Raw genomic sequence first — 27,624 nt, 5'->3', positions numbered from 1 at the left:
TGAGCCACCACGGCTCTTGATGCTGAAAATTTAACTGAACTGAGTGTTAAATATTGATTCCTTCTGTTCAGAAAATGTATACGATTGCAGAAAGTGTTACACAATAAATAGTGCCTACGCAATAGCTTGTATCTGAATCTCTTGATAACCTATAGTATAGTGACAATGTTCATTATTATCTGGTGCCAAAAGTGCTTGCATTAATAGTAGCTTTTAAAAACTAATGTCCAATGTTAAATAAGCAGGCTCATTTCTTGTATTTTACCTTTGCTGATAAAGTTCAGTATTTTCAATAATATAAAATTATTTTTAAAACATTGTGCAAAGAATTGACTGGACTAAGACATCTCTGGTGCTTAAACGTAAATTGTTTCCTTTTTTTCCTTGACTTTTCATTGTTCAGTTAAATTGTTTTTTATTATTATTTTTCTATCTAATCTGCAGTGCTGGAAACAATAATAGTGTGATATTGTTTAGTCTGGTGTTGTATCTAATCCTGTTGGTTAGTCATTAGCTTTGTCTGGTTAAAATGTTAAGGTAAAGAAGTAGACAAAAGTGTTCTGATGCAGTTTAGTTACTGAAGGGTTTCTGACTGCATGAACTCCATTGCTCACAATTCCAAAATCCCTCCATACTTACACGCATCAGCAAACAATCTAATAAAAGGTCCTCTAGGTGTAGAAAATTATTTATAAAAACGTTTGCAATTTTCTGATCTACATCACATTTTAATGGCAATTCACATGTTAAGGGCAGCTGAATATGCCAAGCAGGGCAGCAACATAAATCAAAATATAAAGTAAAATCTCATTGGATAAATAAGGATTGGAGTGTCCCAAACAGCCTAACATGCCCTGAATAAAAAACAGATCATCGGGTGTCTGCATTTAATGGGCCTCTGCATTAAATGAGCCTGCTGTTGGAACCTTACCATAAAAGAAGAGACATAAAAGTCATAATTGCAATGTTTCGTGATCTGAACAAGTCCAAAAACACACCCTGATGTTGCTTGGCTTTCAAATCTTCTACCTTAAGAGGAAAAGAAAGGAAAAAGGGAACATTCCAAAACCAAGCAAGTAAACAAACATAAATGTCCTGGATAGCACACAAGGCAAAGAAAAGGAAAACCAAGCCGTTGGTTAAAAGAAGATGGACTGACTTATTGATTGCTTTCATTTTGACAATTTTGTGTATTTTCATTCTCATTCTGCACAGATTTTAACCTGTTTTGGAGATCAGCTCAAAAGTGAACTATTTTACAAAATTCTTTATTGTATGAAAAACAGTCTTATATTTGAGAATTAGCCTCAATTAGTAACAATCAATTAACAAGGATTGTGGGGAATAGAGACCTAATGAATCATATTTATTGAACACATGACACATACTCAAGCAACAAGAGATCCATAATAAAAACAGCCAGATATGAAATAAAATACTCAACACTTTGATGTGGTTCCCAGTTTCATGAATAGTTTCCTTAGGAGGTACAGCTACTGTAGCTCTAGACTTATGACCATTCAAAATTATGGTGCTGAAAAAGATCTGGTTCTTGCATTTATGACTGGTCCTCACACTTATGACTGTTGCAGGATCTCCATGGTCATCTGATCCAAATTTGAGAGTTTAGCAACCAACATGTTTTAGGGGTATTCAGCAATCTTCCCAGTTGGCTTCCAACAAGTAAAGTCAATGGGGAAAGCTGAATTCATGTAATAGCCAGGTGATTCACTTAATGACCATGATGATTCACTTAATAATAGCAAAAAAATCATACAATTGGGCACGACTCATTTAATGACCACTGCACTTAGCAATGGAAGTTCCACTCCCAATTGCAGTGTAAGGCGAGGACTACTGTAGCTTCCTACATCAGAAATATGTTTGTAAACTGTCCCGGGAAAACTTTTACCTTTAAGATAAACTCATAACAAATAAAAACAACACCTGACAGATTAGCTTATTTTCTTCATTATGACTGCAACTACAAGTCATTAGCTCATTAGAAAAGACAGGTAGTGTTGTCTGTGAAACCAGAGCAATTAACAAGTAGAGATGACTAGATACTCAACTACTATAGTAATGCAGTACAGCTATTTGATTTCATTTTTAGAGCAGAATTAGACATTCTTGGGGATTTTCCATTCTGGAATTTGGTTTGGGTGTGCCAGTGAAAAGTGTGTCCCTAAATTCTAATAAATAAAAAAAACTCTTTGTTTTTTGCATGTCTCTGGTAAAATTAGAGAACTTTTGAGCATAAAACCAAGAGTTTTCCGTAACTATAAAAACTGAGTTTGTAGCCTTCCACAGAAGTTCATTTCTGTTTTCTTCTATAATCTTTATTTTAACAGTCTCGATTGGGTTGAACTGGGTTGGGAGAAGAGGCATATCAAAGTAAAATTGAGTTAAAACCTCTTGCAAACTGAATCACAAAGAGACACACAACAGCTAACCAATGAATTGCCTATCTTGACTTTCTCTTAGCATCATTTTCTACTTTATTGCCACCCATAACCAAGAATATATAATTGACAGAGAAAATAACAACTTCATACATTAGTTGGTAAATAATTACATTGGAGGTGGTTGATCAACCTTGTTCCATTTGACTCCAAAACTCATTACTCTTCCCAAGTTTGTTTTTTAAAAATAAATTGAGTCATACCATGTGGCCAGAGCCTTTTTTTAAAACAATGCTACAATGGAATAAACTAGTAGTATACATATATAACAGCCTTTATCCTCAAGACTTAAGATGAAAATTAGCTACACTAGGTGGACTGCTTGACTAAATGTTTGGGAAGGAGGGAAAATACATTTTGTCCAAAGTCCATTTCACAATTATGTCAGTGATCCGATCAAGTTCAGTTATGTGTGATTCATTATTTATCTGCAGCTCACAAGGGGAGGGATGTGATTTTTCCCCTCCCTGGAAAACAAAAAAAATGATATAAAGCCATCCTGAAACTTTAAATACAATGGGCAGCATGCCTATCCAAGCCAGAAATACAATCTAGGGCAATTAATGGCTAAATGATAAACCCTGCCAATGTGATTAAACCACAACATTTGAGCGAGAATAGAACTATAGCTGACAAGTAGAATAATAGAAGTGGAATAAGCTCCAAGCCGCCTCTGAAATATATTAAAATGCCTGCTGTGGGGGATAAAAGTGGAACATAGGCAGAAAACACGAGAGACAACGTTATATTTAGAATCAGGAAGGTTTCTTGATCTTGGCTGTGTTACTGAGCTAGCTAGATTTTTATACTTGTTAAATTTATTTTCAGGCAAACATTCATGGCATATTATCTGCTCTTGTTCTCTTCAAGGACATAGCGGTGTTTTATTGCACATATAACTGGGTTTATAATGCTCACCTGGAAAAATTGTTGATGTTTTTGAAGACCTTGCCATATATGAATCACTAAATGGTTCTTACTGTTAATAAGTAATAATTGACTCAGATATAAGTACTAGTGCATGCAAACTATCACTTGCTCTACCTTAAGAGTTATGTTTTTTAACATGACCAGGGGTACAACTGAGACCTGCTGTTTATCTATTTGCCTTTTATCTGTTTCTCTAACTATCTGATTAGCTTTTTATCCCACTTTTATTACTTTATAAGTTACTCAAAGCTGTGTTCATACATAATATGTCCTTCTCCTATTTTCCAATCTTGTGAGGTAGGGTGGGCTGAGAGATGGTGACTGGTCCGAAGTCCCCCAGCTCAGTCACTATTATAATAGTGGGCTACAGCAAGTACAACAAAAATATAAATATACAATTTTCTGAGTCTATGGCTTCAAATAATTGTTGATGACTGGTGACTGCCTGGACAAATGGTTTGTCCTTGCCTGCTTTCTAGGATGGAGAGTGAGTGACTAGGCTGGGGCTTTATGCCTAAGGTGGGACTAGAACTTATGGTTTCTAGGCAGGTACCTTAACCACTCTACCAACTCCTAATACTTACGTCTACTGGATCTAAAATTAGTGTTGGAGCTGGAATCCTGTTTGTTTTTGCCGCCTTCCGAATAATCACTTCAGCTTCTTTGAATCTTCCTTGAGAGATCAGCCACCGAGGAGATTCAGGAATAAACCTGTAACAAGTCCAAATTATCTTTTAGCTTTTCTTTTTTTTTCATAAATTGATGCCATCACAGTGACTGAAAGGGTTTTCACTTAATTGTGATATGAGACGCCAAAGGTCTGGTCCACTTGTATATAGGAAGCATAGAAAGGAATGTGTCAGGGAGAGCAACTAACTAACTAACTCACTGCATTGTGTTTTCTTTAATGATCGGGGAGCTAAATTCGGGAAATCATAGAAGAAGATGTAGATGTTACATTTTTCTCATTTCAAGGCAACTCTTTTTGTTTAAAAAGACTTCACATTTGATATATACATCCAAACATTTGAGTAAATACTTGCTAATTCTAATAGAACAATTTATGTTAACGTGTCTATAATCCACTGAACTGGGTAGGTGGACTATGAATGTGTTTATAATAAATATATTTCCTTGGAAGTGAGAATAATACAGACAGTGTATCTCTGACATGATGGTAGCTTAGACTGTAAGACACCTGGGATCTATATAAATGCTATATAGGAGCTAACATATGTTAATACAATGTTCTTCCTTACATCCTAATTCCTTTACTTGATTAATAATTCCACAAACGATTCAGATACATTGTACACCTATCTATTTGCTTTCTATAATTTGGAGAAAATTGAAATATATGTATAAAAAACTGTAATACTAATTCTCTGCAGTGAGTATTCAAAACTTCAAGGAAAATTTGGTATATTAAAATAACAGGTGACATCTCACTCATTTGAATACAATCTGTTATATAAATCCACCCTAAATATATCACAATTTATTTTATGCAAATAGATACATTAGGAGCCGTGTGTTGATTTCACCTGAAGAATTCAATTAACAAGGTCTTGTCTTTAGGGTCAATCAATCTGTGTGTCTTCTTGATGATAGTTTCTTTTATTCCTTCATAAGAGTATTTTCTTGGAAAGGAAATTATTAAAATGTCCAGAAAAATAGATTATGAATCTAATAACCTAGTGCCTCTAAATATTTTGATGCCTATTATAAATATTACTTTTTCAAAAAGTTAAGAATTATTAACAAAATTTTATAGGGACTTCTGGTTTTACTGAAAAATTAGTAAGAAAAAATATTCTCAATTTATATGCTTGACAAATGCATAATCAATATATTCATGAAGGAGTAATGCCCTCCCTTTTTTGAAGCAAATTTGGAGAGAACTCACAATCCCTACTTCAACTAGAGATACAGATAGTCCTCGAGTTACGATGACAACTGAGTCCAAAATTTATGTTGCTAAATGAAACATTTGTTAAGTGAGTTAGCCCCATTTCATGACTTTTCTTGCCAGAGTTGTTAAGTGAATTATTGCATTTGTTAAGTTCATAATACAGTTGTTACATGACTCTGGATTCCCCATTGATTTTGCTTGTCAGAAGGTCGCAGAAGCTGATCACGATATTGGAACACTGCAACTGTCATAAATATGAACCACTTGCCAAGCATCTAAATTTTCATCATGTGACCATATGTATGCTGCAATGGTTGTAAGTGTGAAAAACTGTAATAATCACATTTTTCAGTGCCGTTGTAACTTTGAGTGGTCACTAAATGAACTGTTGCATGTCGAGGACTACCTGTAGAAACTTTGAGGGATTTTCAAACGAAAATAACTTCAAAAAGGAACAGAGGAGGAGGAAGGCATGTGGAGGACTAGGAACAGGAGTGAGCTAGAAGTTTGCAACCTCTGAATAAAATGGGCTTTCAGAGAGAAAGGAATTTCCCAGTTAAAATGAAGCAAAAGGATCAGCAATTTCGAGAGACCCTTATTTTTGTAGAAGTATGCAAATTATGATTCTTTGATTTGTTTAATGGGTTCTTAAATATCTTTGTTTTGTTGGATAACGATATAGGAAGTTCAATGTCAACTTTCATTCATTTATACTTCAGACTGGCCATAAATGTTTTGCTTCTAAAATCCATTTGTTAGCAATGATAAGAACAGCAATAGTATTTGTTGTTAACCAGTGCCATCGTGCGTTCTGGTTTGCATCTAATTTTACAGTTCTTTTCTTAATAATTTGGAAGGCATGTTAGAACCATGTATAATTGAGGCATCTGGGTATAATTTTAAAATCTAAAGTTGTTACATTTTATACTTTTCTTTAAAAAATAAGTCTGACCCATCTCTGGTAAAATTGGTCCTTTTTTGGGTGATGTTGTTGATGAAACCTCAAGTCACTATACCACACTTCCAGGGCTTATAGTATAGAATTTTTTTTCAAACCCTTTTAGTTGCCAATAAGTCAGCAGATTGTGGGAAGCCTCTCTGTCTCAAAAACAGGATTAAAGAGATAACACCAAATAAGGTGTTCCCTGGAAACCACGTGGCGGCAGCAGGAGTTACCAAAGCAGTGCCCAAAAGTCAGGAGGGCAGAGCTAGGATTTGCTGGGAAAGCCAATTTGAGACCTCCAGACTTTCATCTTACCAGCTCAACTTTGCTACTACAACACAACATGCAAAGTACCAGATCTTTAAATATAATTCAAAACCGAATTAATATTAAGTGGGATACCAACAAATTATAATGCTGATAAACACTATAAATGTATCTATGATCTGAGGCTTTCTAAAAGATGAAACACCTATGAAGCACATGGAAAATCTAATTGTCCACTAACACACTTGTGGATCTGATTTCAAGCCACAGATTTTGTTCACTATTTTTAAAATGGCTGAATTTCCTGCAAGGATTTAAAGTCCTGGAGCATATCTTTTAAAAAATTATTTAATTTATATGTCAATGTTTATATCTAAATGCCCCTCCTCACAACTTAATAAAACAAGTACACTAGTCCTAAGACAAACTACTGAAATAAGCAGTACAAAACACAATCTCCTATGTATGAGGATTCATATGTGTTCAGTAAGTTCAAGCTGGCTTACATCTAGGCATGTGTACAGAAATGCAATAAAAGTACTGAATTTTTTGCTTCAAGGATGGTAAGAAAATTTGGATTGCATTTAGCTAATATATATATAGTAGCTAGGATACAGAAGCCTGATGATGGCACATGAGATTCTGCCGAAACGTTGCTACAACTTTAAAAGCACAAGTACAATGACGTGGGAAAATACCCGAACAAAGCTGAATGCCATACGTGTAAGTACCCGCAAAAACTTAAGAAAACACACACACACACACACACACACATATATATATATTCAAGCAAACAAAACCAGACCCAAAAGAGTTAACTGCTTCTGTTTTCACAGTCCTTGGCAGTCTTCCTGGAATCTGTCTGGCAAGTCTGAACTGTCCATAAATCATGACGCTGCGGCCAAAAGAGTCATATGCAATCTTTTCACACCAAAATACACTTTGCTTCCAACAAGGATTACGAGCTAGTACGCTTCCTTATATCCCCTGAGCGGGCGTGTCATTCTCACTAATTAATCACTGGCTTGACGCTTCTTTTCAAATTGTGATTGACGTTTCAATCTTCTTCTAGTCCTAGCATCAAGCCAACATCCGTCAGTGTCGTCATCGCTCGAAACCTCTGGCACGTTCTCCTGATTGTCAGTTAACAGCTGAGGTGTAATCAGGGAGGGAGATTCAGGGGAGGGAGAGAACTCCGAAACCTCCAGTAAAGCAGGCTCATCTCTCAGAGCCAACTCCTCCCCCTCTTCCTGACTCCCCTCTAGGTCACTTAATAATGCAGGCTCGAATCTCAATGCCAGATCTTCTTCATCACTCGAGCCTACATCTGCTGACTGACCAGGTTCAAGTCTCGGAGTCACAACATACACACACACACACACACACACACACACACACATAATTTAATACTATCAATTTTCAAACAGGCTAGAATTGAAGAAATTTTAAAACTTTATTTTATGAACCTGATTTTTTTTCTTGTTCAATAGTAGTCAGAAGCAGAAATTTGTGGTATGGCTCTATTCTTATAATCTGTGTTTAAAATATGTGAATCTTTTTTATTTGATTCAACCTTTGATCCATTAATTGATCAAAGCAGAACAGAGCACAAACACAAAACTCTTATTTCATCCAAATGTTTTAATATTCATGAACCACAGGGTTGTTTGTAGAGATATATTATTGATATGTCTTTTGTATGCAGCTTCTTACTCATAGGAAGGAACAATATATTTACAAGGGATTTCACTAAAATAGTCTCCTTGATCTACACTGCTCAAAAAAATAAAGGGAACACTTAAACAATACAATGTAACTCCAAGTCAATCACACTTCTGTGAAATCAAACTGTCCATTTAGGTAGAAACACTGATTGACAATCAATTTCACATCCTGTTGTGCAAATGGAATAGACAACAGGTAGAAAGCATAAGCAGTTAGCAAGACATCCCCAATAAAGGAGTGGTTCTGCAGGTGGTGACCATAGACCACTTCTCAGTTCCTATGCTTTCTGGATGATGGTTTGGTGACTTTTGAATGCTGGCAGTGCTTTCACTCTAGTGGTAGCATGAGACAGAGTCTACAACCCGCACAAGTGGCTCAGGTAGTGCAGCTCATTCAGGCTGGCACATCAATGCGAGCTGTGGCAAGAAGGCTTGCTGTGTCTGTCAGAGTGTAGTGTCCAGAGTATGGAGGCGCTACCAGGAGACAGGCCAGTACATCAGGAGACGTGGAGGAGGCCGTAGGAGGGCAACAACCCAGCATCAGGACTGCTACCTCTGCCTTTGTGCAAGGAGGGACAGGAGGAGCACTGCCAGAGCCCTGCAAAATGACCTCCAGCAGGCCACAACTGTGCATGTGGCTGCTCAAACGGTCAGAAACAGACTCCATGAGGGTGGTATGAGACCCCGACATCCACAGGTGGAGGTTGTGCTTACAGCCCAACACCGTGCAGGACATTTGGCATTTGCCAGAGAACACCAAGATTGGCAAATTCGCCAATCTGGCGCCCTGTGCTCTTCACAGATGAAAGCAGGTTCACACTGAGCACATGTGACAGACGTGACAAGGTCTGGAGACGCCATGGAGAACGTTCTGCTGCCTGCAACATCCTCCAGCATGACCGGTTTGGCAGTGGGTCAGTAATGGTGTAGGGTGGCATTTCTTTAGGGGGCCGCACAGTCCTCCATGTGCTCACGAGAGGTAGCCTGACTGCCATTAGGTACCGAGAAGAGATGCTCAGACCCCTTGTGAGACCATATGTTGATGTGGTTGGCCCTGAGTTCCTCCTAATGCAAGACAATGCTAGACCTCATGTGGCTGGAGTGTGTCAGCAGTTCCTGCAAGACGAAGGCATTGATGCTATAGACTGTCCCACCCGTTCCCCAGACCTGAATCCAATTAAGCACATCTGGGACATCATGTCTCGCTCCATCCACCAATACCATGGTGCACCACAGACTGTCCAGGAGTTGGGGGGTGCTTTAGTCCAGGTGTGGGAGGAAATCCCTCAGGAGACCATCTGCCACCTCATCAGGAGCATGCCCAGGCATTGTAGGGAGGTCATATAGGCACGTGGAGGCCACACACACTACTGAGCCTCATTTTGACTTGTTTTAAGGACATTACATCAAAGTTGAATCAGCCTGTAGTGTTTTTTTCCATTTTAATTTTGAGTGTAACTCCAAATCCAGACCTCCATGGGTTGCTAAATTTGATTTCCATTGATAATTTTTGTGTGATTTTGTTGTCAGCAGATTCAACTATGTAATGAACGAAGTATTTAACATGAATATTTCATTCATTAAGATCTAGGATGTCTTTTTTTTGTGTTCCCGTTATTTTTTGGAGCAGTGTATAAACCACTATCTATAATATTTTGACATGTTATTGGGAAAAAGAGGGTATTTACTGGTTAGAATCTTTACAGACCAAGTAACTTGTAGAATTAAAGTATATTAGGGTTAACAGACAATTGCTGGGCTAGAACAATCCAAAAAAATTGCTAGACAGAAGCAAACAATAGGATGCAGGAGGGAGAGTTCTGTATTGTTTTGTTATCAATCTACAGTAGTTGTTATATGGAATTTTTGCAAACTAGATCTGGTAGCTCTGGCTAAGTGAAATAGATTCCCATCTTCTAGGTCTCCCCTTTATCCCACCATTAAAAGTCAGAGTTTTTAATATTTGTTTTTGCTCTATATTACAACCATGTAAACCAACTTTAGAAGTGAACTAAATTTTTAAGTGGAAAATTCAATTAAAAGCCAGAAGTACAATGGCTAAGAACAACAACAAAAAGGGGCGGGGGGCGGAAAGAGAAGGAATTTGGGTTATATACAGAGAGGTGTTAAAGTGCACAAATCTAAGACTGAATAGACCAAGAAGAGAATAGGAGGGAAGAGGCCAAGCAAGACAAAAAGAAGCAATTTTAAAAGATGGAGGAAAGATAATACCTCACACTCGATTCTTATCAATATCTCTATTTACATTATCAAAGCATACAGCTGTGGCAACAACTTCTTTCTGAAATAGTAATCAAAAAGTAGCTCCTGTCATTATCAGAAAATTCATATTCTTAAATAGAATTTTCTTATTTTGATCCGCAGAAATATTTCTCATCTATCTCAGATAAAAAATATTTTTTTTAGCTAGATTCTCTTTTTGTCACTCTGCATGCAAAACTGGAACAGAAAGCTAAACTTTTCTACTTTTGTGGCTTTCTAGTGATACCATTGATAACCTTCACAAAACTGTGGTTCCTGAATCATAGAGCTAACTGTGAAGATAATTAAGCAATAGAGGCCAATAAAGTATAGGAAGAAATTTTTTAAAAAGGAGAAGTCGTCTCTATAGAACAATTGCTATGTGAAACAACCCATGTAGGAATTAATCAAGTTTTTGATTAAAATAATTTGCAACATTATTTCTGCAAAACACAGTCTAAAACACAGAGACATTTAAACATTATAAATCTCCAAATACACTTCTAATACATTTTAGAACAAATCTAGTATTTGAACAAAATGACTGACACATTGGAAAACAAAAATTGAGATCTAAAACATATAGATGTTTGTTTTAATATCAAGTAATGTGGGAGGTTGTATATTCATAAGTTAGAAACCACAGTATTTCCTTTGAGCTAAAATTGTATAATGCCTATGCAGAAATAAGGATTATATTCTTAAATTCCTTAATAACGTTGTAGCAACATGTAACTTTCCAAAAATTTTAATCTCTAAAACTGATATATGTTTTAGTGAACTATACATTTGCAAGCTATCTTTTAAATTACAAACAAATTCTTTAAAATGACATATTAAATACTGACAGTAATACGATACCAGAATCTAGTACTGAATCATTATTTCAGGCCAACAAATCAAAATTTGTTGAGATTTGAAAGTTGATGGAGTTATGCGAGCAGTGCCAGATCTTTAAGATACGAGCGCTGTACAAATCAGAAATCTGGTACTACCTTTTAAGTCTAATAAATTTTATTATAAAGCATAAAATTTTGCAAGTGGACCTCAGTTTATCAGATGCTTAGGCCTTATAATAAAATTGGTTAGTTTTAATAGATCTTATCATATACTTTCCAAGTTTTAGTTATCGTAAGGTAATATAGTTCTCCTTCAAAATGTTTTAGAAGCAAGAAAAAATGTATATAATTTCATAGCTTCAATAGTTCTTGGCACTAACAATTGGAAGTGGGTTCTCTTGATGCAATAATTAGTTTTAATAGTTTCATGAAGTTAATTTATTAGAATTGTTCTTAAAGATATAAACAGGACTGAATATTCAGTGCATACACACTACCTACAAATATTCTGCAGCTGCTGTTAAAAACGCCGGCTGTTTTCGATTATCAAAAAATTCTGTTGATACTTTAACAGAAAAAAGTGGAACTAAAGATAACTGGGAAGGGTAAAATTTGAGCAGGAGAACTCATCTTACAATGACTTACATTTTTTAAAAAGTATTTTTTAAAAGTTGGAGGTCAGAATAACATAATCCAGGATTCGCACAGGGTAAATCCTACAGAACCAGTCAAATCACACTCAAAACAAAGATAATTTAAAAGGACATTTAAAACGATCCATTGCTTTCTGCAATCAAATGCCAAAGGTGGGAAAATATATCTATATCAACTCAAGGCTGTAAAATGCCCGCTGGTTATATAACAGTGTAGGGTGAAAGTTATTAGCTACAGAGAGAACATTTCTGAAGCTGAACAACTTTCAGAACAGTTAAACTCACCACCACAGTGGAATGCAGCACACCCCAGGGACAGTAAGAGCCAGTAGCAGCATCCGCCATTCTCTGATGAAGTAAGCAAATAGTGGCAGCAACATGTAGCCAATTGCAAAAAATATGCAAACTCCTAATGTAGAGAATATAACACGAACTGATTTGCCAAGAATTTCTGTGCCTGTTTAAAACAAGGAGTGTGGTTAGCATTTAACTCTATTTTTAAAAAATTACCCAAAATATGTTATTTTGCAGCTTGAAAAATAATTACAATCTTTTAAATGGAGCCATGTCCTACAGTTTTCAAGAGAGGCATGGCACTAATTTAGCCTAAAGTTGAACAAGATTAGCTGGAAATTCTGATGCATAATGGGCACTGATACATAATTTAACTTTAATTTAAGTTCAATTACACATCAATACACACTGTGCATCTATTGATATATTTAGTCGATTGATATATGTGTTATATTTTGAAGAGAAATAAGAGAGGTTATTGAAATGTAGCCATGTCACTACTGAAAACACATTTTAATATGCCTAAGGGAGTATTCAGACTGCTTTAGTTTGAGCAGGTCAGTGGTTCAGTTAGTCCATGGTTACACTTTCAATAACCATCAATTTTAATTCTACATTGGAGTATGGAACTGTAGTCTCCTGGAGACAGTTAAAACTACAACTTTTGCAATTACTGACTACTGATCATACTGACTGGGGCTGCCAGAAAGAGAAGTCCCACAATTGGAGTCTTTATCTTTTTAGACAATCACTACACAGTCTGATATTACTGCTAAATGTAATGGTTAAGATGCTAGATTAGAAACCAGGAGACCAGGTTTTCTAGTCCTCTCTATATAAGCCAGCTGAGTGACTTAGACCCAGTCAGTTTCACTCAGCCCAACGTTGTTGTTGTTGTTGTTGTTGTTGTTGTAGTAAGAAAATAAAGAAGTGAGCATTATGTGCCTCACTTTAACTAGTACAAAATTAAGCTGGGGTATATATCTAATAAACAAACTAACAAAAAGTATCCAACTCAAGCATAAAAGGAGGGCCAAAGTACCCTGGATTAACCACTGAGGAAAATAAGCATAGGCTTAATATACCAATTGAAGAAAGGCATCACAGAGTTTTATCCCCCACGCAAGCCAACATGCCCTTAACTCATCCACTGCTACATTTGACTTCGGTTTTCAGCACTTATTAAGTGTCTTAAGCCAATTAACCAATGGAAGGGCCAATGGACACCATTATTGAGCAATACTTAGGACATTACGTGCTTTACTCCAGCCCTGCTAAGAATCGCTGAGGGATCAAACTCATTATTAAATTTTGCTAAAAAACTGTACAACTTATCAGCCAAAATCTTTTTTGAAAAACAAAATTAAGGATGCATTCTACAAATTAGGGATAGGACAACTCCATTTTCATTCACTCTTAATTGTTTAACTTTTTAGCAAAAATTAAAAAATTAACTGTTTTTGAAAATTACTTTTATTTCTATGTACTTTAAAGTTTGTTTAAGTTGATTGATTAAATTATTTAGTTAACCATCTTATGATATAGAAGACAGCCTTATCTATATGCTAAACTATACAAAATAATAATCTCAGCAAGCTGAGCCTAAATGATTTATTAACATCTTTTCATTCTATCTATCTATCTATCTAATCTTCATCCATCCATCCATCCATCTTTAGGAAATTAACTCCTTCAAAAGAATAATAAAAATGTTCATATCAGATCATTTCAGAGATATTAAGTCAATGACTATGCTCACTTGGACCAGTTGTTTAGGGAATATTACATAAACATTAAAATGAAAGAATTAATAATTTATAGTATCAACAAACGTAATCCCTATGGTTGGACTGGAAAGCCATGAACAACCATACAGAATACGTGAGACATTACATTCACTGTATAGTATTTAAAAATATTTTAGAATTCCATTTAATATTCATGAAGCATTTCCAGGAATATAGATATTGCTTCCTATATTTTAGTGTATGTCTAACCCATCAGGAAATAATGTGGTTCTGGACTGGGGGGAAAATCAAAGTACCTCACATAATCATCTACTGCAATGTACTTAAGCCAAATAAACAATAGCACACTTGGTGTCATGGTTCCCTTTCCTTCTCCATTGAAACTGAAAGGAAACCTTTCAAAACCTTTCAGTTGTTTTTTCTAAACTACTGTGAGACTTTGCTCACACACATGGAAAACCATTCCTATATGGCAGGGCATCAGGAAAAACAGAACTGTCCTCTGTTCAACTATGATAAAAAGATATTGAATGTCTTAAGAATGTTCTCTTTCATTCTCATTATGAAATATATTATTTGACATTAAAAAGAGTACAAACTTAATAATTTCTGGAAACAATTTCTTGGAAAAACACTACAAAACAATATACTTTTCAGATATGGTATAGGGTTAAAGAAATTGGTATAATAAAGTTTATGTGCCAGTACAGTCATAAATCTGTATTTGTTCCAGATAAAAGAAACCAAAGATAATTATCTACTACTGAATGCGCTTATAAAATTGCACAACCTGACCTCTACTGTATACTAAAGATTCCAGATTTCTGAAAGTAGCATTGCTTCCTTAGTTTTGCCTGACTTATACTGATCTTGCCCTTGTTCCAGCACCACCAATCTGTTTATAGCAGTGGTGGGATTCTACCAGTTTCCCTACCGGTTCGGTGATCGCACACCTCGCATGTGTGCGGTTTTCCAAATACCAGCTGAGGCTCTGCCTTGCCGATCAGCTGAGAGGATAAAGAAGAGAAAAGCACAGGGATGGGTGGGAGGGCCGAACTGGTAGCATTTCACTACCGGTTTATAGATGTACCTTCCTATAAATATTACTGCACCCTATTGAATAGCAATTACTAGTGACTCATGTGTGCATACTCAGCAGGCATACAAGAGGTGCTGAGGCAAGCACTGTAAAGTATTATATAATTAATTATAAGGAATGGTAGGGAAAAGTGTTAACAGGATGGGCTGCTTGGTTGGGATTTTATCCTATATACTATATGTATTTTCTCCTATTTGGGGAAAAGAAGAAGATATCACACATCTGCTTGATTCTTGATTCTGATGCTTGGTATTTAAGGTCATCAAAAAACAGATGAATAATCCATGCAAGGGATTTGTTATTAAGAGAAATGTATTGTTTCACAGTTTATTTGATAAATAGAGAATAAAAAAAAGTTTAAATGTATTTTATTTAAATTCACTAAGGACGCTTTAAAAATGCCTCCAAATAGCTACAACTGAATAAACATTTTACTTAAACAAATATAAAGTGTGTTAATATGTATATTTTCAGAAGGTGCTAAAATTCATTTAAATGTTTTTGTTCATTTTTCTGTGAAAGTATTCTAGAAATGTTCATATTTCCTTTTCTTTGCAATCTGTTCCTGTGAAAAAAATAGTGTCATACAATTCAAGGAGATAAAATTTGGCAACAGCCCTGGAAAAAAAGAACAATCATCAATTTGCCCTTTCTATATTATAAATCCAAAATGTATCAGATAAGCATGTTCTATGCCTTTATTCATCCCAAAGGGTTTAATGCATTTAAATACATTTTCTGACAAAGTTTCTAAAAGGCAAGATAGAATTTTTTAAAAATGCAAGTTTAAATGAATAATTAGCACAACTATAACCAACTTCATAAGGTCAATATTGTTTAGAATTAAAAACCTTTCTCAAACACTTCCAAGTAATCCAGTCTGAGGGTAATTGCTTGTAAACAACCACAATCTGGTAGCCACCTGCAAATTACTTCATAGAAGACTTATTCTGCATAGTAAGCCATTGACTTCACTATCCTCTCTCTGTCCTCCCTTCACCTTTTCCCTGGCTCCCCATCAGTTACATAATTCTGTAGAACTTCATGAACAGGGTTGTCACATTTTGGTAAATATTTACAGCTTAAAAATCCATAAACAAGAAGGGAAAAGTTGATTAAAAAACCTTGTGTCATTCAAATTTTCCATGGGAAAAATAGTTTTAAAGGACAAACAATATTTTTAAAATATTCCATCATTAAATATTAATATATAAATTATTAACATTTAAATATAAATTACTAAAATGTTTATATTTTAATAAGTAGAAGCTTAATTAGTTCATAACCAAATTGGAGATTAAAAAAAATTGCTCCTGCTGTGATTCAAAGTTTATCTCGTTTACCTCTATTAACGGCAATGGGAAAAATGCATTATTTTGATGACTTTGCTTAAATTTAGAGCAGGGGTCACCAACCTTTTGGACCTCAGGGACCACCAAACTCATAATTTTAAATGCCATGGACCAGAGACCCTGGAAAAATCCCCCAAAAAGTCTGCAGGAAAATTCCCCACCCCATTTTCCTACCGATTGATCATTCTTTATTTGGGATCGCAGGATACCATCTCCAGCTCCATTCTCAGGGGGGGTGGGAGAGAGAGAGAGAGAGACTTTCAGCTTCATGCAAGGAAAGCAGCAGAAGTCTTTCTTTCTCTCCCCCAAACTCCGGCAGAAATGAGTCCTTGTGAGACTTGTCGCACTGGCACAGCCTCTTGGAGCAGGATGCCTTGCAGACTCATTCTGGCAGAGTTGGGGAAGAGAAAGAAATACTTTTGCTGCTTTCCTTGCATGTAGCCAAAAGCAGAAGAAAGAAGCAGAAAGAAGCAGCCCAGTGGCCAGGCAGGGCCTGTGGGGCAAGTGACCCCCCTCTCTCTTTCCCTCCTCCCCTCACTACCTCATGTTGTTCACAATGCAAGCGACTCAAGCCTTGTGTTCCCAAGGGCCATGTGGGTGGCGCAGCCTGGATTAATTGCTTTGGGGGGTGCTTTGAGGGTGATATTTCTCTGCGGACCACCAAAATTTTCTCATGACCACCAGTGGTTCCCGCCCCACTGGTTGGCAACCACTGATTTCGAGGATTAAGTATATCTGATTAGGAAATAATTTCAGCACTGTTCTCAGCTATAATTTTTCTCCTATTCCACAATGTGGTGGTGATTTCCTTTCCTATACAAAAGAGCAAAAAAATACATATCATTGCTCTTTATTCTTTCATTGTAAACACTGTTATTTAAATAGGGATAGAGTAATATTCTTTACTTCCAATAATATCCTTTCCGAAATATCACCATTCAACATGAGAAATTTGGTAATCCTTGGTAGTAATCTGGTGGTTGAGAGCATTAAAGAAAACAATGCCACAGTAAAGAGAGTCAATTCAATTCTCAGGAGCATGTTTTAGATCCAGCTAAGGAATTAATAACTCTGAACTCACAAGGCACCCTGAAGCCAAATAATTACCATCAGGCTCCAGGAAGGCAACAATCTGAAACTGGTAACCTGCATAGAGCTTAGTATGATACTACGTAGATCTGCCTGCATAAAAAATATGATGGGGATAGACTTTACCTCAGACCTTATGGCAGGGGTGCCCAACCACCGGGCCACGGCTCACTACCGGAGCCTGTTTGGACCATGTAAGTGGCTGGCTGGCGCACGTGTGTGCACAGCTCAACTTGCATGGGCAGTGGCCCGGCACACACAGCTCAACTTGCATAAGCCAATTCCCCTCCCCACCCTTGCTGGGCTACCAAAGCTTTCTAAGAAGTGCCATTAGTCTCTTGACAGTCTTCAATATCATACTGAATTTCCTAACTTTGAATGCTGGAAGATGGGAGTCCCTGTATCTGTCAACCGTTCCCAGTTCATGTTATTCAAGACTTGGTGGGGAGGCTACATGCAAAAAAATCAATGATAAAGTGGCTAAGGGAGTTCAGAAGAATCCTGCTGTTTATGATAAAAATGCCCCTTTTTCATATTTATGATGTGGCTACTCACCTATTTCTCAAATATTCCCTCTGCTTTCCCTGTTAAGTAAGTTCTGGCTTCTGATGATTAACAAGGGTTTCAGAATAGCTAGTGAAAGTTACTTTTGTAGCAATCTGAAATCAAGTTTTGAAATGTCTATGTTTGTCCAGACAAGTCCACAACTTGCCTCTGGAAGTTGTGGCTGCTCCAACACTGGAAATTTTTAAGAAGATATTGGACAACCATTCGTCTGAAATGGTATATAGGGTTTCCTGTCTGAGCAGGGCATTGGACTAGAAGACTTCCAAGGTTCCTTCCAATTCTGTTATTCTGTTATATTTTGCTAAGCTATGTTAAACCTCAAAAACAATATAACCATACAGTGGCACTGGGTCATTTAAGTCGCTGAATCAGCTAGCTAAATTGACAGAAAGTATTTTCTTTCACTTGGCAAATTTATTCTCTTTAACTTCTGAACTTTCTCAGATTCTACCAATTCTTAGCCTTTATTTTAATTTAGCTAATTTTCCTAAATATGGTTTTGATACTTATATGTGGAAATATTTTAAGCATGGGCACGTTTCTTGTGAAATGTGATTGCTCTGACATATTGAAACAGGCAAATAAAGTTTAAGAGTGAAAATAATCTTACCTAATATGAAGGCCACAACGTAATTTGAGATCTGCCCCATGCCAACTATAAGAAAAAGCACTGTGAACATTTCCCAGCTGATTGAGAAGATCTGGAGGAAGCTGAAACCTGTCTGCACACCCATGGTTGCAAATAGAATAGCTTTTCTGCCAAACCTTTTGGGGAAAAAGAACAAGCAAGCCAAAAGATTATAAATGAAATCAGAATATAATTGTTGTTTGGTTTTAGGGAGATTGAATAGGTCCACCCCAAACTCCCCTTTATTTTCAGTAGACAATAGATCTCAAAGAGATATAGGCACATTATCATGTGAACAAATTTCTACTTTAGCAACAGAAGTTTCTGTGTTATCTATGCCTGAATTACCCAAACTTAGTTTAGAGGTTATTCTAAACTAAATTACCTGGATCAAATAGAAAAGGATACAGTGGGCAAAGGAGTTCTTCTAACCAAATAAAGGGAAAAACTAATTCAAGTTGAAAACAACCTGGAGTTAGAAGCGTGGGCACCCTAAATCCAGTTGCTAAATAGATCTTAATGTGAGTCTAGTAACGGCAGATTGAGATGCAAATTTAAATGGTAATCTATCCATTATGTTCACCCAACTAAAAAAACCTCAAACATGGAAACACAAATTTAACAACCAACGCATGCACACACGCACACACGCACAAAAAAAACCCATTTCTGGAGAACTACAAAATATACAGATGGAGAGCATTCTGTACTACTCTCTATCTAATGTGAATGAAACTCGAGAGTAGCAAAATACTCAGTTAGTAGCATCATGTATAGTAGCATCATGTATTTTATAAGTTAATAACATTAACTTATAAAAACTGACATGCCTTTCTTAGTAATGTATTGAGATGAACACATGGTGGCAGTATATTTCGTATGTTGAGGGTTCAATTATCCAGCATTTCCAACAGTCAAGTTAATCTAACCTCCCGAAGCATTTTGCACTGGAACTTCCATCTCTGTGCTAGATGGGAATGATGAAAGCTGTAGTGTGGTCCATCACTTCTGATAACACTAGGTTACAAAAGACTGTGCTATGCTAGGCAGTCTTAAAAAGGACTGGTTGGAACTTAGAAATAAATAGCACATAATATACTGTGCTTGGTTTGTATTAAGAATTGCAGGAAACTGATTGTCCCCACCCCCCACCAGAAACATAAAGGGAAAACTATATATTAGATTGAAACAAATGTACTAATGTCCAGAGGAGAACATTTTTTAAAAAAAGAAAAGTGCAACAGGGAAAAGGTTAAGCATATTTCTTATTTAGTCATCTGTCCAAAACCAGTATTCAAGGATTCTTCTTCAATCAGAACAAAAAACATCAGAAATGTTTAATGCTTTTTTATCTTCACAGCGTCCTTATAAAAAGTGACAAGCAGATTGTGAAAAACTTTTGACACTTGATTGCTTACAGCAAAACTTCTGATTGCTTACAGCAATCTCTTTTATCTGATTTTAATTGCTAGTACCAATATTGAAATGCATGCATTTATCTCCCACATGGTACACATATCTCATACAGATGTACAAATATCTCACACTTATAGGCGTATAGAATGCTACCGAATATGCATAGATAGCTCTGTTGTCTACTAACCTATATTCCCATGAACGTTTGATTTCAGTACATATTTTCAAAGTTGGAATTAACCATCAAATTAAGTATGATTCTGCATCCTCTTAACAGAATTACAAGAATAAGTTTAAAACCCCCACACACCCCAATGCTATTTTTAAGTATGTGTACTTTACTTGTCTGAGAGTTGTCCAGATATAAAGGATCCAAGCAGCACACCCACAAAGAACAAAGATGTAGTTAGAGGAGGTTTCCAGTCATTGTCACATACGAGATTCCACTGTCAGAAAACAAAACAAAGCAAAGTTAAGGTCATTTTGCAATTGTTTAAACTGTTTAAGAAGTACAATAACGCAGTATGAACTGGCAGTAGAAAGCTAGGAAAAATAATAATTATTGAACAAATAAAGAGACCATTCTGAATAAATACGTTGATGGATTACTGCATCTTATAATCAGCACCTAAATGGATTTTTAAAAAACAAGTTCCTTATTAAAATTTATTTGCCTGTTTTACATCTGTGAAGATGAAATCAATATTCCAGGAATCTAGGCCAAATGTAAATAAAAGTAAAGTAAGCAGAGAAATGCTGAACCACAGATTTTACTACTACAGAGCTTGAATTACAACCTTGCATGAAACTTCTTGGCAGAATACATACAGCTGGAAATATCAACCAGAGGTCAAATCAGTTGGAACAAAGTGGAAAATATCAACTCCTTTCTATTTTGAATAAATATCCTGCTTGGATATTTTACCTAGAGTATTTTCCACAGATGCAATAAAAAGTACTACAGGAGGAAAAGTTTGCTTCCAATTTCCACAACTTCCCAGATTCCAGATTAAAATAAAAAAGAATCGGAATAATATCTGATATCAGGATGGAGGATATCAACCAAAGAAAGGGAACGGTCTCACATATTAATTCTCATGTAAAATTGTTTAAAATAATAATTTGTTAATCCATCTGCCCTCCCTTATGTGGATACCTGTGGATAGTTTGAGAGTTGGTGTACCTACGTGTAAAACCAATACTCACAAGTGGAAACTCTTAGTAGATAACAATATGCTACGTGAAGGTGGAGAGAGAGACACAGAGCCCAGCCCATCTGCTGATATGTCACCTTCTACCAGAAACATTTACTGATATTGACTAATTTTTGGCCAACGACAAAACTAGGAAGGTGGTTTTAGCAGTTTAAAGTTTGACCTAGACTAGTGATGGTGAACCTTTTTGGGCACTGAGTGCCCAAAGCACGTGCACATACCCAAAATGCAACACAAGTGTGTGCCCTGCCTCCACACAATGGCCCCGCCCCCCGCACATGCGCGGCAGAGGCCTGAAAACCAGCTGACTGGCAGGGGACACACACGCATGCACGGTGGAGCTGAGATGGGGCAATGGTGCGCGTGCCCATAGTGCCATAGGTTTGTTACCATGGACTTAGACGCAGAAGAATCCATTTGTGCTAGGGAAACAGGTAGAGATCCAGATCTTACATATGAATTTCATATTCATGTTCTATAAAACTAATATAGAGCTATTTATGAAGAAAGATTGTGCAGGGCAGCAAGTGTTAACTAGTCTCTGTCTCTCCTTACAAAATCTCTCTTTTAATTTAAATCAATTCGGTAGATTGGGTGAAAATTTCCTGCCTTTGGGAGGTTAGGGACCTAAAAACATGTAGCCAAAAAAAAAAAAAAAATGAAGAGAAAACAATTAAGGGACCAAAAAACAGGAAAAAAACAAAACAAAACGCCCACGAGCAGACTGGACAGTGATAAACATTTTAAAAGCCAACAACAGGAAATTAAAAGCAGTGTTGTCTGGAACAAATCTTTAGTCTTTTCTAAAAATATTTAGAGAGGCAGCATAGAAGAAATGGAATTCTACAATCATGGTGCAACCACTTATCGGCATGCTATTATGAAAAGGATCACAGGTTGTAATCATTCTCATCTTATGTGTTGGGGTGGGTTTATACCAGGAGACCTACCTTTAAAATAATCCAATGCTTCGTCCTTTAGGATGTTTAAGGTCAACACTAGCCCTTTAAACTGGGTTCAATAGTTATTATCTGGGTTCAGATCTTATACACACACATACATTATTTCTTTCCAAACTCTCTAAATGATACCTTTTTGTTTTCTACAGAGACATTACGTAAATCCATACAGCTAGTATTTACAGTGTGTGCTGATTTTATCAACAAGATGAAGAAACTATCTGCATACGTAAGGTTGATCTCTGATCTTCCAAGCAGTTTGTTCACATTCTTGGGGTAGTATCATAAAAGAGACTATCACAGAATGGGTACATGCCCTGTTAAGATTCCCTTCTAACTTTGTGTTAAAGTTTTGAAAGGATATTATTGTATGAGCTTCTACAAAGAATAATCAGTGCAGGTGGACAGTTTGTTATGAATTATATTTCCACCGGTAAATTGCTTCATTCTCAAGAGATAGTGGGGGATGAAAGCAAGAATTGGGACAAAATAATTTCCATTTGCTGCATTAGTCCTTTGTTTAAAAAAACAAACACCCAGCACAACCTGTTTATACCACATGGCTTCTGGGCAAGGGTCAATGCATTGTGTCAGCATCATAGCATCTCCTATAGGCCTCCTTCCTCTTATACAGGCATCAAGGCATTGTATGCATTCCTCAAAAGTGTGCAGGTTACATCACAAGTCTACTTTCAACATTCTCAATAAAGTAGCAATAGCTTGCCGGTAGCCTTGGCTGACACCCATGTAGTTTATTTTCACTTTTAAGGAAGCATAAACTTTGATATATGGGAAAGTATGATATTTAAATATCAGCAATATGAAACCATCCCTCTTCTACTTCTAGTAGTAAATAAAGATATAGTTTGTTTTAACTTTTAAGGAGGCATACACTTTTACTTTATGGGAATATATTATATTTAAATATCAACAATATGAAACCATCCTACTTCTCGCAGTAAATAAAGACATAGACTTTCGAATCAACTCCTAACTTTCTATCACGTTATCAAGTGTCTGGCTAGAAGAGATGTGTATCATCATCTAAAATGAGTGCATCCCGGTATCATAATCTACTTACTGTACTTTTAATATGTTTTCCCTTAGTTGTATAAGGTTGATTTGTCCTATACGAGCAGATCTCAGAAAAACAAACCAATGGTACATTAAGCAGCATTAATCTGAAAATGAAGCAAGGCTATTTGATCGTTTTAATTCTTTCATTTTGAACCGTGAAAGTTTCAAATAAACAGCAGACCAAATAATTGAAGTTGGCATATATTGTCAAGGACAAATGGAAAAGCCTGTGAAATGCTGTGTTTCACAGATTCAAACTTTCATCTTAAAATTATAAAAGTACATCAAAATTATTACTGGGCTGTGTGAAACCTACACAGATTGCACATTTTCAGTAGACAAACATGATCCTTTTCCAAGTCTTCTACCTGAATGCAACCCAACAGCAATTTGGTCAGCTTGAAAGGTAAATTTTAAAAAATCCTAGATATGAGTTCAAATCTAAGTGGTATTATTGGCATCCTATTATTTGCTGACATTCCCACCACCCAAAACAATCCAAGGCCATTTACATGTCCATATCCATGCCCTTGCAGCCACCAGGAGACAAATATATACATACATACATACCTACATACCTACATACCTACATACATACACACACACACACATACACACACACACACACATATATGCCATTGAACTAAAACAATTATCCCTATTTTAGATCTGATTGTTGCCAAGATGAAGGCTGAAGTAGAAAACATGCAAAGCGAACAAGTGTCCACCCAGTTTTGTAGGTTTATTTGGCCAGATTGTTAACTTAAAATGAAGCCATTTACTCTGTAGAAACAAACGGAACATAGAATATTTATTACCGGCCTTAGCAAGAGATTCAAGGGTAAGCCTTGGATAAATAAGTAACTTTCTTACAGATACCAAGAAGTTCTAATTGCGACAAAGGTCAAATTATACAAAGTCTAAGAATCTAGCTCTCTCTACATTTCTGTCCTAAGGTTTATTCCTGATTTTTTTTTCTCATATCTTATTGACTTTACAGCATCAAGTACTTGCTACCCAATCCATGGTGGCACCTCTGTTATGTCTACCAAATAATATTGTCTGCCTCAGAATCCTTATTCCCTCCCATGCCAAGCTAAAAGGCTTTATAACTCTTTGTATTTCCAAACTCTTAATGCCACTAGGTGGCTGGCAGATTGAAATGGACACCTGAATAAAATATCTTTAAATCACATTTTCATTAAGAAATGTAAGGGAATTAAAAATACAAGTTCTTTCTATTGGGAGCACTGAAAGTCTGCAAAGAGAAGGAAAACAGCTTTGATGCTTATGGATTTTAATTTAAGGATTACATTTTATTTTTATTTAATTAAATTTGATTAAAAATATAGAACTTATTTTAAATGTACTAAATCTTTATCCAGAGCCTGTGTGTGCACTATATTTCTTTTAGACTTCCAGACTAATATGGAAGGTTTCTAAAGCTATGGGCATTGTGTAGCAATTTCATCTTTTCTTCTTTAATATACACAATTTGTACTGATAAATACAATAGTTGGAAAAAGTGCTGGGACAATATAGGAATGTTACAAATGGAGGTCAGCACTACCGTGTCCAATTATAAAATACCCTAGAATTTATTTTTGCTGCCACCGAGGCTATGGGCTGCACAAACAATGATAAAATTAGTCTATTTATTTTATTTTAAAGCAAGAGTGGTGAATTTTTGGTGCTAAAGGGGGTCACTTAAAAAATAATCCAAAGACCTCAAATAATGTGATGATGATGCAGTGACCCCTTCCAGCAAGGACAACTTCTGAAGGTATTTAGATAATCCATATGTGAAACCTAGATGCCTCAATGTTACCTTTTTTTCAACACAGTGCAGCTGGATTTTTGTGACCCATTGCCAAAATGTGGAGTCCAGGGGTAATGGCTGTGGAAAGACTGCAGAGAAACTAGGGATTACATGATACTTATGTGTTTCCAACCATGTTTGAATAAATGCCTCTGAACTCAAATATCTACTGAAGTTGTGTGGACAAGGTCAGCACATAATTTATTTTTTAGATGGCGCGGGCTTTCGTTTTTGCTATTAGTTACATCAATTTTCAAACCACTCCAGTGTAGAAAAAGATATAAAATAGGATGGGAAAATGATATGTTTATATAAGCCTTATTTAATTAATCCTAAAAAACAGGAAAGCTGTCAGGCAAAAGGAACCTAAACGGCATTGTGATCTGATCAGAGAAACTGATCATATTATTCTCAAACAGTGAAGCTATCACAAATTAATTTCTCAACTGTGCTCTTTCTCTTATATGTGCTCTTTCTGTAATACTATACTGTTTGCCTCTAATGAATTTTCCATTGGGGACAGCCTATAAATAACACATCATAAATAAAAATAACAACATATTTAATGACCTTTTAGGTTTTGTCTAAGGAGATCATTGTTAAAACCCTGTGGGATTCCAATAATTAAACATGGATAAGATGCTATCAATCTCACAATGATATATACATTCTAAGTACAAGTTTCTTTTCAGACTAAAGCCAACCTTTTCAAACAGTACGCATGGCCCTCCCCTGTAGGAGATAAGATATAGACTCTAAGCATTTCTGAATGAGAAGCATGTCCATGGCTGCCAGTAAATAGGAATACACAGCCATGCAAATTCTCTTCACCGGAAATGCCATCAAATCAGAATACACATCAAGAAGGCTCTAAGTCAAGAAGCGGCTCAGTGGGAAATAGTTAAGAAAGCTACTTAATTCCTTCTCTCTAGCTGGAGCAGTTAGCAGAATTACATATTTTCTTCTAAGCCTCTTAGAGATCATTACTTTATCTGTCACGGGCAAAAAAGATTTTCTCCTACTCTCATATTACACAGAATTTCAGTTTGCTTCCAGGAATGGGTGGCCATAATATTACAAAACACCATTTTTTTTTACATTTCTACAAAATAGAAGAAGTATAGATGGGAACATTTCCTATAAAAACAACTTCCATCCAAAATTTGCTATCCTTTTACCTGCCTCTGTATATCTTTGCATGCACTTCATTCATCTTGCACCAAATAAAGGGTGTGTGTGTCTGTGTGTGTGTGTAAACAAATAGCAAAGGAAGGGATAGAGCTAGAGTAAGGAAATTTTAATGTTTTGCAATTAGCATACAGCATAATCTATGTCAGAGGCCCCCAAATTTTGGGGAACCAGGGTCCAGTTCCATAGAGAAAGGCAGATCGGAAGGCTATGGTTTTGCATGTTGCCTGCATACCACAGATGGGGCTCAGCTTTTTTGTGCAGTCTAGTTTCTGACATGCTGTGGCCTGGTGTTGGTCAATGGATTGGAGGTTGGTGACCCCGATCTATGTGATCTGTTACAATGTATAAATGGGAATCTGTAATATTCTGTATAAATTCTTAGACATCTGCATATTTGATCTCACCCAATATTGGTAGTCCTGGAGTTATAACAATTCTTTTAGTGTCCATTCAAAGTTACAATGGCACCCAAAAAATGTCCATTTTTCACACTTACGACAGTTGCAGCATCCTTGTGGTCATATAATCAAAATTCAGACCCTGGGCAACTGACTCATAGTTATGACGGTTATAGAGTCCTGGGGATTACCTTTTGCAACTTTCGAGAAGCAAAGTCAATGGGGAAGCCAGATTCACTTAACAAAACATGTAACTAACTTAAAAACTACAGTGATTCTTAACAACTGTGACAAGAAAGATATAAAATGGGACAAAACTCACTTAAGAAATGTCTGTCAATCAAGTTTTAGGCTCAATTGTGGTTGTAAGTCAAGGAGTACCTATATCAGAGAAACAATCCGTTATGTCTCCATATCTTCCAAATACTTGCCAAAGCTTCACAAATTCCAGATTTTTTAAAAATGCTTAGATCCCTATTTTGTAAGTATTGTATATAATCTAAGAACTCACTCCTAAAGAAGAAGCCATATAATCAAAGCTGATGATGTAACTAAAAATTGCTAAGTATCTTGAAACACAATGTATATAGAAAAAAATGACCAGAATAAGTAGATCTTCAATATAAAGAACTTATTCTGCCAGGTAAGATTGTGTAATGAGAAGATAGATGGAAATTCATGAATATCTTGTGGGGAAGATATATGAGCAAAATAATATGTATTATTATGTAACAGTAGTGGAATCACAGCAATATAGGCCTTCATCTTAGATCATAAATAA

The 27,624-nt window shown here is 36.2% G+C and overlaps 1 protein-coding gene across 1 annotated transcript in view; it reads right to left on the bottom strand.

Annotated features, from left to right (window-relative positions):
• Positions 1–27,624, bottom strand: part of SLC22A4 (solute carrier family 22 member 4) — a 60,580-nt gene that overhangs the window by 9,890 nt on the left and 23,066 nt on the right. Inside the window, exons 2-6 of the mRNA XM_026696452.2 lie at positions 20,528–20,631; positions 18,752–18,906; positions 12,278–12,449; positions 3,977–4,103; positions 932–1,029 (exon numbers count right to left, since the gene is read on the bottom strand). Coding sequence (XP_026552237.2) covers positions 932–1,029; positions 3,977–4,103; positions 12,278–12,449; positions 18,752–18,906; positions 20,528–20,631 — 656 coding nt within the window. The remainder of the gene's footprint in view (positions 1–931; positions 1,030–3,976; positions 4,104–12,277; positions 12,450–18,751; positions 18,907–20,527; positions 20,632–27,624) is intronic.

Source organism: Pseudonaja textilis, chromosome 2 (genome assembly GCF_049901715.1).
Source record: "Pseudonaja textilis isolate UNSWEBS1 chromosome 2, rPseTex1.2, whole genome shotgun sequence".
Classification (NCBI taxonomy): Eukaryota; Metazoa; Chordata; class Lepidosauria; order Squamata; family Elapidae; genus Pseudonaja; species Pseudonaja textilis.
The sequence above is the reverse complement of the archived record's forward strand: the minus strand, read 5'-3'. Positions and strand labels throughout refer to the sequence as shown.